Source organism: Plecotus auritus, assembly GCF_963455305.1.
Source record: "Plecotus auritus genome assembly, chromosome: 1".
In the NCBI taxonomy this organism is placed as follows: domain Eukaryota; kingdom Metazoa; phylum Chordata; class Mammalia; order Chiroptera; family Vespertilionidae; genus Plecotus; species Plecotus auritus.
In genome coordinates, this window is record NC_137770.1 from 51,349,680 (window position 1) to 51,364,099 (window position 14,420).

Below are 14,420 nucleotides of genomic sequence, written 5' to 3' on the forward strand. Positions count from 1 at the left end.
CACTTCAGAGAGTTTACTGATTGGCGGAGAGAGCCAACATGGAACCACACAACTGGATCCAAGCCATTGGCAGATGACGCAGGCACCGTCCTGGGGGCCAGAAGACAGGGATGAGTTGTTCTCATTTATTTCTAACTCTCAGCTCAGGCCTGACTCTATCCAAATATGGAGCAGGGAATATTAGCCAGTGTCTCACAAGACAAAGAGTTTGGCTCAGGCATATGCCAATTGCAGCAAATGTGTCCTTTGCATTGGGAAGGATCATCGTTATCATGCCCTTCCTTCCTGTTACCCCAGGTGGCTGAGGACTGGCGGGGAAAAATCCCACCCCCCGTGTGGCCTGATGCCCCTCAAAATCCATGGTCTTCACTCTATGTGGGCCTGACCACACTCAGCAAAGGACCCGCCTTCCATCACCATGCTCTCAACCAGTTCCTGGCCCAGCCCCAGCATTATCTTCTCTCCCTTTCTAAAACCTGAGCTGCAAAGGAATTATTTATTTTCTTTAGGGTTCCCAGATACAGGATACATTCAGAATGAAAATCTGGAAAGAGTTCAAAGTTACAAATATTTATGTACAAATGACCCTTCCTATCATTTTGACTTCTCTCATATATTCTGTCTCTGAAGACTAACATTGAATATTGGGGTCCTTCCAGCTCTAAGTCCTCATCTTCAGGACTCAAGCCCAGAGATTCTTAGGGGATATAACCCAAGAGGAAGTGTGGACCCTAGTCACATGGAACCAGGAGACCAATCCAAATATATATATATATATTTCTGTAAAGCTTTATATTTATTTCCTTGCTCTTTTAGCCAGGCCTGGAAGCATCGACACTCCAGTAGCAATGCACAAACTCAGCACCCAGATCTTGGTTTCTAAATATAATTCTCATTAAAAGGACTCAGGACTCCCTGGAGAAATGGCTGATAACAGGGCGGGGGGAGGGAAGATACAAGATAAGCTTGAAACATCTTGTCAAGCCAGAAAGTGTTCCCAAAGTGAAGGGGACATGTTAAAAAGACACAGGAGCCTGCTAGGAATAGGGAATGGATTGAAAATCAAAATAAATAAAAACAATGACTTGCACTTTGAGTAATAGGAATCCTTTCATCCATATGATAAACAAGCAGATTAGTAAGTGAGGAGAAAAGACACTTCTTTTAACTTATTGATTTGAGAGATGTGGGGAGACATGGGACGGGAGCTGGCTGAAGGTGGCTGCCCATGCCTTGACTCTTCCAAACAAGTCTAAACCGCTGGGTGTTCACTGGAATCTTTAAGCTTAGTCTTCAGACGGCCCTGCTTAAAGGGCACCGCAGACGCATGTGTCCTCTCCAGGACGCTTACCCTGCTGAGAGTGTCTAATCGTTAATTTAGTTCAAGCTGCTGTTACAATAAAAGCCTTTATAAAGGCAGGCGAACTAGAAGTAGAATGCCAACCAATAAATGTAGAAGAAATTATAGAATTAGAAAATCACAGTGGATAATGAGCAAAATATTTACATGATCTCAAAGTATCTCCCCACAAATTATCTAATTCTTCATTCAGTTACAAAAAGGGGAAAATGGTAAATTTAAAATGGACAAACCTGGCAAACATCAACTTAACCCAGTGATCAGAGTGAACCTCAGCATTAATGGGACCGACTGACATCACTTCCGTGCTGTTCCTGCCCTGCATACAAAAACCCTAATCTAGTCATGTGGAACCAGGAGACCAATCCAAATTGAGGAACATTTTACAAACTACCTGGCCTGCATTCTTAAAAAATGCCAGCGTAATGAGGCTGGGGAACTCTTCAAGATTCAGAGAGACACATGTAACCATGTGGTACAGCTAAATGTAACATAAAACCTGCACCAAGAAAAAGGGAATTGCTATAAGGGAGATACTGGGACAAATGACACAATTTGAATATGGACCATGGGTTAGATAACAGTTATTATATCAGCGTTAAACTTCCTGATTTTGATAACTATACTTATGGTTATAAGTTATGACAGAATGTTCTTAAGGAAATACATACTGAAGTTTTGGGGGTAAAGGGATACAACATCTGCAACTTATTTTCAAATGACTCAGAAAATACATGCAAAAGTAGATACAGCAAGTCATTTAGTCATAAAGCATCTGGTAAAATGTAAATACTTGGGAAATTTGGGTAAAGAATATGTTGGTGTTCTTTGGGTAGTCCTGTAACTTTTCTATAAGTTTGAAATTATATTAAAATGTAAAAAGTTACCAAACAAACCAAGAATCCAGCAAGGGAGGAGTCAGAATTATGGTACAGCCACTCTGAGGAAGCCTTACGATGACACAGCCTTACAAATCAAGTTTGTGCAGCTACATAACAATATAGACAAAATGTTTATAACATATACAGTGTAAAATGATAAAAGCAGGATACAAAATATTCTATGTGTATATTTTTATAACTATGCCAAAGTAAGCATATAAGAAAGGCTGTGAGGATACAATCAAAGGTGATAACAAGAATATTAGCGGAGTAGAAAGATAATGAGTGACTTAAAAAAAAAAAATCAACCTGTTGAAAAAAAACTTGGTGGCACTGACACCCTTCCCCCTCCCCCATCACTATCAGGCCAGTGTCTCGGAAATCCCTGCTGTTTACTGCATTCTCTTGCCTCAGGCTACCACTCCCCAAACTTCAACCACCGGGACAAAGAAGGTCTAAGTGCCTCAGGCAGAGGCATCTTTGATGGTGGTGGACACGTAGGCAGTCGGCCAGCCCTGCCTACAGAGCATCTTGGCAGCCCTCTGACCAGCCAGCTTAAGCAGCTGTGGGCACGGTTGAGGGGAAGCCTAGCAGCAGCGCATCTTCTGGAAGGCCTCCCTGGCCAGGCCAGCACTGGGAAGGAGGGGGGCCCGTTGAAGGCCTTCATCTCGTGCTGACAGCACGGGCCCTCTTGATGGCATGCTTCCTCTTGGGCACAGACAGTAAAATTTGGAACCTTAAAAGGTTTAGGAACTCTTGGATGACCTTCCCTAGAAGCAGAGTGCCTGGCTCTTGTCTATGGGGATAAAGAGTTAACTCCTTATCGGTCCTTTACACTTTTTAGGACTTTTGATGTGTGGCAAAAAGGAGTTCAGAACCCAAGACTGTGCTATCAGAAGGCAAGACTCAGAGCTCCCTGGGCAGCTTAGGGAAACAGTGTAGGCATAAAAGAGAAAGTCTGCCTCCTTTGCAGGAGAATTGGTTTTCCCTCTTATTGTAAGAGACATCTTTAAAACTCCTTCTCTAAAGAAGTGGGAATAAGGATGAAACGATTTAAGAGACCCTGTCGCTGTGGTTGATGGAGAAAAGGAAGTTCCAGTGCCCTAGGGAAGCAGCAGCATGAAGTTGTGAACTCCTGCAGCGAGAAACTTACTCTACCTGGGCAGCACCTGGGTTAGGAGTATTCGAGACCTGCTTGCCAACTGCACCCCAGCCTAAAGGGAAAAGCACCACATTCTGAGTCATGTGACCTGATTTTAAAATATTTTATTACATAATCTTTTCATGGCACCATCAGGAGTAACAGAAAACGTTATTCCCAGTTCCTAACCACATCCTGAAAAATATACATATGTATTTATATATTTATATCAATACTCCACCCCATCCCATAATTCCACCACCTATTATAGGTCTTTTGCTTAAAGCAAGAAACTATTCTCTCAGGTAAGAAAATATATATGGGAGCTAAATGCAGTAAGGGTTAGAATGACGGGACAGCTGGTTGTGGGGCAGGGTGGAAGGGGTGAAGTCAGGTTAGGCAGGATGCATCATGGGTCCAGCAGAGGTGGAGGACAGTGTATAAAAAGGCAGCGTCGAGCAGGTGGGCTCTGTTGTCCTTGGTCCATTAGGAGATGGCCTTTGCCTCAGGAAGGAAGGCTTCCCAGTACTTTGCCAGCTGTAAAGAAGTGGGGACAGTAAGCACATGCCCCCATCCAATGGCAGAGCCTGAGCTTGGAAGGGAAGTAAGCACAGAGCCATAGCACTTCCCCAAGAGCCTCAGCCACCCCCAAAGAGAGGCCTGAGGTGAGGTGGAGCTGAGGAAATGGTGAGGCTAAGAGTAGATCTTGGGACAGACTGGCCAGCCAGCCACACTGCCCAATATCTCTCTAGATCCTATCTAATAAAGAGGGAATATGCTAATTGACCCGCCCACAGCCAATAGGAGGGAATATGCTAATTGACTGCCACACCATCAAAGATGGTGGCACCCACAGCCAATAAGGAGGGAATATGCTAATTGACTGTCACACCCTCAAATATGGCAGCGCACACAGCCAATAAGGAGGGAATATGCTAATTGACTGCCCCACACTCAAAGATGGCAGCACCCACAGCCAATAAGGAGGGAATATGCTAATTGACTGCCACGCCCTCAAGGATGGCAGCACCCACAGCCACAAGATGGCGGTTCCCAGTACCCTCAGCCCCACCGGCCGCCCAGGGACGCCTGAGGCTCACGTTACCAGGACCGGCCGAGGCTTGTGCTGCCGGCAGTGGCAGCAGCAGAGGTATGAGGGGGCGTCGCCTTCCCCTGATCACTGGGTCACCTCCCGCCCCTGAGGGCTCCCGGACTGTGAGGGGGGGGAAGGCCGGGCTGAAGGACCCCCCTCTAGTGCATGAATTTTCATGCTTCAGGCCTCTAGAATAATCTCTGAAGACAGTCCTGGGTCTGCCCCAGAGGAAGCATCCCTGTGGAGGTCACAGCTTTGCCCAGCTCCGTTAGCTCCTCACAGTGGGGCCATTGTTCCACATATGGATTGGGTTAGGTGGTATCAAGGGGTTAAAGGGAGAGGAGAGTTGGGGTTTGTTCTTAAAAACAAACTCGTTTTAGGATTAGGGCAATCCTGCTTAGCAAAAGACTCTATTGGATGTTCCATGTTAGAGCAACAGGGCCTACTTTTAATTATTGATTATAGCAGGGCACAGGCACCCCTTGCTCCCTGTTCCCGCCCCCCAGCAGGGCCAGCCCATCCTGTCACAAAGCCACAAGCAGGTAGCTGGTCTGTGGAGTATGCAGGCAAGGATGAAAGTCGTGCATAACTTACATACCTGCTGCTGTGAGTACAGGAGCGTCTCAAGGTACTTGATCACGTGGTTTCTGAAGTCCTTGGATTTCTCTTTCTATAGGAGACAGGATTCTACACTGACCACCCAGACAGTGCTTCTTCCCCTCTTGATAGGATGGTGGTGGTTACTGCTGACCAATGCTGAACATAGCTCAGCAAGTGGAGCCAGCACCTGAAATAGCTATAATTTCCAGCCAAACAGCCTCTGCCAAGGTCTTTCGAGGTTTTTTGTGTGGCGGGGTGTGGGAAGGGGAGGAGACAGGACAGGAGACCAGAGGGTATATGACAGCTACAAGTTTTATTTTGGGTTTAACTGTTCTAGTTCAGCAGCAACAAGTGCCTTAGGAACAAACATATAGACGTGAACATGAAGACACACACACACAGGGCCACTCCTTTTCACAACTGCCAAGTTACTGGCAGCTCCACCTGTCTCTGCGCAATAGACTTGGACAAAACCAACGCCACTACTAAAGCAGGCATGGCACACCTGTGAGAAGAAAGATCTTCTATCTCACCTCAAAGCGGATCACTTCTTTTCGGACCACAGTGGAAATCCTTTCAAAGTCCCTTTCATACTGCGTCACCCGAGACTCCCACTGGGAAGAAAGAGGAAAAAAAGGATCACTTAACATTATGGTATCATTATCAGTCTGTCTTTGGACAGCAATTCTATATTTGAGACCTCAATTGGTCATTCTGTCTGTCCCTCAGGGTAAGATCAGATAGCATGTGGGGATTTAGTGTGTAAGTCAGAGTCCGGCAGAAGGCCACCTTGGGGCTGGCTGGAAAGGATGCCTGGTTCGCAGGCCGATCCTGCATCTAGGAAAGCTCGTAACTGCAGAGCTCTGGTCAGGTCCTCACCAACAAGGCTGGGCGCCCAAAGAACTGTATTTGTTCTCACCAGGGGGCATATGTGAATTACCTTTTCCAAGATTCTGCCAGGACCCTTCCAGCAGACTGATTGGAAGTCTGGGTGAATGGGAAGAGGAAGAGGGCAGGCCTCAAGGCCAGCCAGCAGCCACTGTCCTTCACACTCAATCACCTCTCTCACCTGAGGTGGCGTGCCCAGCACCTGGGTGGAATGGGACCAGCAAACGCCCCTGTCGGGCTGCTTTGGGGCCTCACCTCCACGATCTCGTCCTTGGCCTGCTGCAGCTTGTCGGGCTTGTTGGCCCACAGCAGCCGAGCCTCAGCCTCCCGCTTCTTCTGCAGGGTGGCTTGAGCATCCTGCCAGCGCTGCCACATCTTCATGCGCTGGTCGAAGGCAGCCTGTGGGGTGAGGTGTTGGGGAAGAGCACAACCAGCCCTCAGGAGCTCCACCGGCCCTGCCTGGGGGTCTCTCCCAGCAGCTGGGCTAGGGAAGGACCGAGCAAGGGCAGGTTTCATAGCCCAGTGTTAGTGCCCAGCTGAAGTTTAATGTCAAAAAGCAGAAGCTTGAGTAAGACTCCTCTCCCAGCCTCCAGAGGGCCAGAGCCATGCTGCTGCATGCCACTCCCCAGGCTGGATGGCCGGGAGCACCAGAGGTGGCCTGAGGCCAGTGCCCAGTACTACAGCTGCAGAACGCCTCCCTCAGGCCAGCCAGTCCATGAACCTACACACTCCTCTGAGTGCTTGCCATGTGCCAGGAACTACGAACACAGTGGGAAATGAAACACACATGGCTCTCCTTTCATGGAGCTTATACTCTACTAGAAAAGACCGACATTATGTTAATAATCACCAATAAGTAATTACAAGTATGCAGAGTATAGAGAAAACAAGCAGGGTACTTTAATAAAACTGGGACCTAGCTTAGCCTGGGAGATATATCAGGGAAGGCCAACATAAGAAAGCAACCTTTAAACTGACAACCAAATAATATACAGGGTTAGCTCAACAGGTCTTTAAACACTTAAAGCCCCATAGGGACATAGTGCTATCGCCCCATCCATATACTCAATTGCTCTAGGCTAGTGGTCGGCAAACTCATTAGTCAACAGAGTGGCAAACTGCGGCTCATGTGGCTCGTGAGCCGCAGTTTGCTGACCACTGCTCTAGGCTATCAAGTGCCCAAGAAGCTCCCTAAAATCCACTTGCTGGTTTTCCCTGGTTCTAGTCACTTGCCCACAATCAAGCTTTCCAGAGGACCGTTGTTGGCCTAACCAAACCATCCCCCATCCCCACTGTCTTTGCAGGCTTCCAGAGACAGTCTGGGGGAAAGATGTGTGCCTGTGGACAGCCTCTCGGCCCTGTTCCATTTGCTCCCCTTCCTGGCATAATAAGTTCCCTGGAGGTTTTCGAGGTACAGGGCTTTGCTGAAACTTGAACCTCAGGGAGTGAGATGCCACCAAATTTACTTTCCCCAGGATCCACTAGGATCACTTTCCCCTTTTGCCACTAGGATCACTTGAAATTTCTTAACAGCTCAAAGTCAAAGAATTAAAGGGTGACCTCATACCCAAGTAAGACTCAAGCCTAACCCCGGGGCTCACAGCGGTACAGCCCACCTTCAGGGGAGAGGGAGGAAATCTGCTCCCTCTCTATTCTCACCACCAGCTCATGGCCATCAGGAGGGCAGGGAAAGTCTCAGGGAAAAGCCCAGCTGGCAGCTCTGCGCCAAGGCCTGCTGCCCCAGCACCTGGAGCTTTAAGCCAGGCCTCCCTCACCCCTGTCCACAGGGGCTCCCCCTGCCCAGACACCATATCCAACCTCTGCCCTCCAGGGATCCCATACAATGCTCCTCTCTGACAGTTCCCCAGAGAGTGCTCTTCCCTGGAATGGCTCTCCAGTCTAAGCAGTCTGACCAGTTCTAACAATTCCAAAGCAGGTTATTTTTCCAGCTTCTTATCACTCTGGGTTAGCAAACCAAAAAGCAACGTGACAGGACAATGAGCAGGCCCACAGAGGAAACGAGAGCCCTGGGAGCAGCTTGGCTCCTGACAGCACAGGAGCCTCTACGCAGGGAGATGGGGGGGTGGGGAGTGAAGGTGGCTCCGTTGCAACTCAGCGGCTCGTTCATTCTGGGCCCAAGTCAGATCAGGGGCGGGCTCAGGCCTTACAGGGCTCTTTCCTCTGTCTCAGGGATGTCATGCGAGAGCTAATCCCACTTCCCAGTGAAGCTTCCTGGGCTGCTCCGAGAGGCCATGGGAAACCCGTGTCCTGGCCACCAGGAGAAAAGGTGAGGTGCTTGACCTGAGGGGCAGGCTGCAGTGTTGTTACCAGTGTGGTCAGCACAGCACACAAAGGGCTCTGGTGACAAGCTCTCTCAGCCCCTGGGCACACTCCTCCATGCAATGCCAAGCTGGTTCTGTAGTTACCTGACTGCTCACATTGGAGGACAAGTGGAAGCCAGCAAGAGCTCTTACCAGGGCAGAGCCACCGCTTACTGTTAAGGAGGCAAAGACCAAAGGACTGAGGAAATGACTGCGCTAGGGCGCTGTGACATAGCCTGGCTTGAAAGGAGCCCGAGGACACTGTCCAGCTTCAATAACAAGGAGGGGCCTCCTGGGAATTCAGGAGTGGTCTTTTCTCCTAATGCACTTAAAAAACTGGCTGTGGGCCTCAAAATGACTTAGCAATAACTAGCTAACAGTTAAATGGATTTCTTGGTTCACAGGATGCCTTCTCTCTTGAGAATAGAAAAGGTTTCGGCTATTTTGAAGTATAATGAATGAAACTTTTTTGGAAGGGGAGAGCAAAGGGAAGACAAATGAAGTCGGGAGGAGAAAGAGGAAACAGAAGCTTACTCGGACTATGGCCAGGAGGCGAATGTAGTCGCTCAGGAGCTCGGCAAGGAGGAAGAAGTCACTGTTGGCCTGTTCTTGGTGGAGCTGCTCAACTTTTTCTTCCACCTCAGCCAGCTGGGAGAGCGCCCGTGACAAGGCCGTGTTGTCCTCTGAGCTCCCAAGCATGGCTAGACTCTTTGCAAACTGGGCCGTGTTCAGTGCTAGCTCTGGAAGGAGGAAGACAGCAGAGGCTCTTATCTCACAGGGAAAAGGGAGAAGTCAAAAACAAAACAAAAACAACAAAAAAGAAAAGGGACAAGTCAGCTGGTGCCTGGCGTGTCTCAGCAATGCTGCCCCTGCTATTTGGGCCTTGCAACCCAGTCACACCACACTCAAAGGTATTCACAAAGTGAGGGAATGCAGCTTGGCCACAAGAATAGGGCGAAGCACCTGCTAGCATGAGCTTCACTAGTTGGGTCTCCCTGGAAAAAGCAGCTCCACTATTCCTGAAGAGCCAGAGGCCAGTTAATACAAACGGGCCAAAGGGGCGATTCTGTTTATGTAGAGCTCATGGTAAGAAGCCTGTCTGCAGGAGAGTGAATGCTGTCACACTGCACAATCTTGCATATTCTAAAGCAGGACAAACTTTTCATGTGAAGGGCCACATATTTTAAGCTTTGCAGGCCACATATGGTCTTACATGCTTTTTAAAAAATTCATCCTTTAAAAATGTAAAAACCATTCCTAGCACAGCAGTAGGCCCTGGGCCAACCCTTGCAATGGTCTCATTCTAATGGTTTTTGCCTCTTTAGGTTTCTGTTGATCCAGCATGCTTAAGGCAGAAAAGGAAAGCATTCAAATTTGGCAAAATTCACTAGCTCTTAAGCAAATCTCACTAAAGAAAAAATGAGAAAGAGTTAGGAGACATATCTGGTTTCCCTACATTTACAAATTGCTCATTTGACCAGGTAGCTAAAGTCTGTAATATCATTTTGTGGATATAAGCCACCAACTCAAATCATACCAACAGAAGCCCACGTCCCAGGTCTAGCTGTACCTGGGACGGCTCCCGCCCAGGTAGAAAGTACAATGCCCACAGTGACTGAGTCATGTTTCTTGCCAGGAGATGCAGGCATATCTTTTCGATCGGAACATCAGGACCAGGTGGGCAGAGAATTGCAATGTGAGTGGCTGAGAGGCTTGGGAACAGCATGCCCTCCCATGTCCAACTCACTGGAGACATCAATTTCCCCTGGCTCCAAGTGCATTTCAGAGGTTGTTACCTTTCCTATGGTTGACTAGAGTTTCTACAACAGCATGCAGTTTCCGTAAGCGCTGCTCCTCACACTCTACCTCCTGGAGCTTCTCCTCAAACCACTGAAACACACAAGCCCAGAGCTTTAATGGAAGCTATTCACATAGGTACAGCACAGTCTTTCCTTAGCAGTTTTTAAAAAGGAACTGAATTATCTTAAAAAGAAAGTCTCTAATTTCAGGATTCCTCAGGGCTTCCAATCTATATGCCTGAGGGAGTAGGGGCAGCACAGGGCTACTCACAATGTCTGATTCATTCATCTTGATGGTCATTTTGCTAACTGCATCTGTGGCTTTGTTGAACATCTTGAGGAGACCAGCGCCACTCAATGTCTGGGTACCCACAGCGCGTGGCAGCTACAAGACCAAGAAGGCGGGGATGGCAAGTTATCTGCTGCCCCTATTTTAGGTTCAGAAGAATTAGTATCTATCAGATGGCATGCCCAAAACGTGCCAAACAAATTATTTGAACTGTAGATTATTGTTTTCAAAGGCAGACAAATCTATAACCAGCATGTACAGAAAAAAAAAAAAAATCAAAGGACCATGCTAAACAGAATCAGCAACATTTTCTGCTTTTGATATTGTATGCAGAAAGCAGTGTGTGAATGTTGTGGGGCCAGGTGACCTCATGTTGAGATTGTCTGCCCACCCAGGCATGAAGTGCTTAAATAACAAGTATGCTTTTGTCAAAAGTCAAAAGTTCCTTTGGATTAGCATACTCTGCACACACCTGGACTTAAGGTCTTGAAATTATTTCAAGTTGTACTCTAATTGTATTTGGATTTTCCCCAGTGATTAAAGATCCAAGGACAGGAACATTATTTATTCAGACTGAGGCTATGTTTAGTGATGATTTAATTAAGAAAAAAAAAAAAAAGGCCAAATATTTATAGCAATTTGATTGGTTCAGTCTTTCAGAACTTTCCTAAGGCACGGAAGGGATGCTGAGAAACCTATATATATAGCATACCATAATGAAAAATTAGATTTTGGACACTTAGGGCAGTAATTCTCAATATGACACTATTTTGCCGCCCCTCCTCCCCCCACACACACATTTGGCTATATCTGGAGATAATTTTGGTTGTTAAAACTGGGAAGGGGGTTGCTACTGGCATCTAGTGGATAGAGCTGCACAATGCATGGACAGCCCCCACAACAAAGAATGATCCAGCCTGAAGTGTCCCCGGTGCCACAGTGTACACAAACCCTGCCCTAGGGGAACAAAGTGAGATAAGTGGGTGAAACAGAAGAATGGACTTAGGAATCCCAGAGGAGGAGTAAAAAGATTTAAAGTGTCAGACAGCCGAAACCGGTTTGGCTCAGTGGATAGAGCGCCGGCCTGCGGACTGCAGGGTCCCAGGTTCGATTCCAGTCAAGGGCATGTACCTGGGTTGCGGGCACATCCCCAGTAGGGGGCGTGCAGGAGGCAGCTGATCGATGTCTCTCTCTCATCGATGTTTCTAACTTTCTATCCCTCTCTCTTCCTCTCTGTAAAAAATCAATAAAATATATTTAAAAAAAAATAAATAAAGTGTCAGACAGAATTTTTAATTAAAAAGTGACATTTGGGGGGGGGGGGGATGAGACCCATATACTTAGTAGCACTTTCTTTACTAGAATACTAGATACTATATGCAAATTAAAAAATAAAAACAAAATGAAAAATACAAAATATAGTCCTGTCCTTTCATTTATTTCCTTCTAGTTTTCTTTCCTATGAGATACAACATTATTTTATTATAGTGGGGGTTTTTTAATCCTCGCCCGAGGATATTTTTCCGTTGCTTTTAAAAAATATATATATTTTTATTGATTTCAGAGAGGAAGGGAGAGGGAAAGAGAGATAGAAACATCAATGATGAGAGAGAATCTCTGATCGGCTGCCTCTTGCACACCTCCCACTGGGGACTGAGCCCGCAACTCAGGCATGTGCCTTTGACTGGAATAGAACCCAGGACCCTTCTGTTCCTGGGCTGACGCTCTATCCACTCAGCCAGACTGGTTAGTGCTCCATTGATTTTTAGAGAGAGAATGGAATAGAGAGGGAAAGACAGAGAGAAATATTGATGTGATAGAAACACATCGATCGATTGCCTCCTGCACACACCCTGACCAGGGCCTGAGCCAGGGAGGAGCCTGCAACCAAGGTACATGCCCTTGACCAAAATAGAACCCGGACCCTTTGGTCTGCAGGCTGATGCGCTATCCACTGAGCCAAACCACTAGGGCTCTAGCGTTTCTTTTGATCCTTAATGACTAACATATTTCTACACCTGTATTTTCATGTTTCACTTTTTATCATTTTCATATATGCTTCCAGCAAATATAAACATTTCTGTAAACTTTGTTAATGATGAGAATAAAGCACTTGTTGTATTGATAAGTTTTACTTAATTCTTCAATTGTTAGCAATTGGGCTGTCTCCAATTTCTCACAATCGTGAATAGCCTACACATAGCCAGTAAAAAAAAGACTGTTCACTTGAATCAACACTTTTGCTACATGGCAGTTCTGTGGTTTGTGGTAACTGGTTTTGAACCAATGCCCCTCAGCTCCTGGCACAAAAAAATGTATTCAATTTGAGCCAAGTAGTAACCTATGAAAGACATGCCAAGGACTTGCCAAATAGATCACTGTGTTGATCCAGTAAGAAAACTAGATTGCAGTGTGACCTCTACAACCAATTGCCTTGACTAGAGGCAGAGCTTCTTTTCTGTCAAAGGCTGAAAAATAGTTGTCACTCTTAGGTGTTTACAAAGTAGGATATAGTTTGGTACTAGCCTATATGCATGCTAAGTGTTCAAATACTCATTGAATGAACTAGTTTCATTTCGCTAGGGACAGCTATCAATTATGAAATTCAGTCTGTACAATACTGACCTCTTCTTTTTCCAAGAACTCCCTGACATCCGGGTCCTGTAACATGGTAGGGTGGTTCACAATCCTCTGAAGGTACCTATGGAGTTAAGCAGTTATCTGGTTAGTCAGGCTGGCCTCTCTGGTTCTGAGTGTCATAGAGTGCCGGCAGGGTTGCAATGTCTTTCATTACTTTAAAACATCCTCAGGTAAGGCGCTTAAGTATAACTCTGCTTGTAAGCACATTCAAGTTCATGTTCTTCACATTTCTAAAAGGGGAAGAGAAATAACTGGTCAGAAAGAGACCTCAGTTATTCATATTTGACTGCCCAAGGAGAGGACTGCCTGCCTACTCAGGATGGGGAAAGAAAAGATGGTCTGTTCCTGAGCTGAGCAGGTAAGAGACTTGGGGGAAGTTAGACATACTATGAAGGTGTGAGTCTTTCATTCACCCATGTTTCTCATCTCTACTAACTCCAGTGAACATCTTACAGTTGAGTCTAAGGTTTCAGCTTCTCACTAGTCCTCATGTTACTCAGGAAAATGGTTGTATGGCACTTACCTTTCCAGAGCAGCCCTCCGTTTTTCAAGAAATTCTGCAGAAGAGGAATCTTCTTTCCCAACTTTTACTTTTGTCATTCCTGGAATAGAATTGAAAAAGCAAAAATAATTAATAATCATCATGAAAAAAGAGTGCACCTGTAAGAAAGCCCACAGGAGGAAAGGCAATAAGAATAGCACTGCAAAACAGAATCAAAGGCCACTTCTATGCCATGAGCATTAACAAAAGGTCTTTACACGAGTCATTTGTGAAATTAGTCTTGAAGTGCTGAAGGATCTAAACTCTGGGACTTGCAGAATCTATGTTTTCTAAAAGGGGGGGCCCATGGGACTCTGAGTATAGATCAAACATCAACTGAGGATGATGGGAAGGTTCTTTTCCCCCAATCCCCATCCAATTTATATTTCAATTTGGAAGGAACAGCAATCATTTAAGTCTCCTAGATACCAACACACACACACACACACACACACACACACACACACACACACACACCCTACCTGTGGAAGCTAACACCATAATATTCTACAATACCCAAGGAAAGAGAACATGTCAAAACGAGCTATTTCTCTAGACCTCCTGAGACTTATAGGAAAATACTGGAAATATCTCTTTTCTAACTACAAGACTCTACATTATTATATGAAATAGTTTTGGTAGAAAATATATTGCAGAAGAATGCAAAGAAAACACCCAAGCAGAATTAAAGACCACAGGCTTACCTATTAGGCTCTTCTCAGGTGGAGGAGGGACAATGAAGCCATTCTGAGAGTGTTTCTCTGAAAGCTTCTCATAAAGACCCAGAAAGTCACTAAATCTTCTTTTCACTGCAAACTGTTTACTTCTGAACATTGGTAGGCTTGTCTTGGGGAGAGAAAAAACAGA

General features: G+C 46.1%; 1 protein-coding gene across 1 annotated transcript in view; it reads right to left on the reverse strand.

Moving 5' to 3' along the window:
- Positions 1-3,488: 3,488 nt before the first annotated feature.
- The window catches only part of SNX1 (sorting nexin 1), a 43,731-nt gene continuing 32,799 nt past the window's right edge, over positions 3,489-14,420 (reverse strand). The window contains exons 6-15 of the mRNA XM_080659652.1: positions 14,258-14,399; positions 13,536-13,614; positions 12,998-13,073; positions 10,355-10,468; positions 10,081-10,174; positions 8,819-9,024; positions 6,219-6,362; positions 5,609-5,689; positions 5,074-5,145; positions 3,489-3,919 (exon numbers count right to left, since the gene is read on the reverse strand). Coding sequence (XP_080515778.1) covers positions 3,869-3,919; positions 5,074-5,145; positions 5,609-5,689; positions 6,219-6,362; positions 8,819-9,024; positions 10,081-10,174; positions 10,355-10,468; positions 12,998-13,073; positions 13,536-13,614; positions 14,258-14,399 — 1,059 coding nt within the window. The 3' untranslated portion in view covers positions 3,489-3,868. The remainder of the gene's footprint in view (positions 3,920-5,073; positions 5,146-5,608; positions 5,690-6,218; positions 6,363-8,818; positions 9,025-10,080; positions 10,175-10,354; positions 10,469-12,997; positions 13,074-13,535; positions 13,615-14,257; positions 14,400-14,420) is intronic.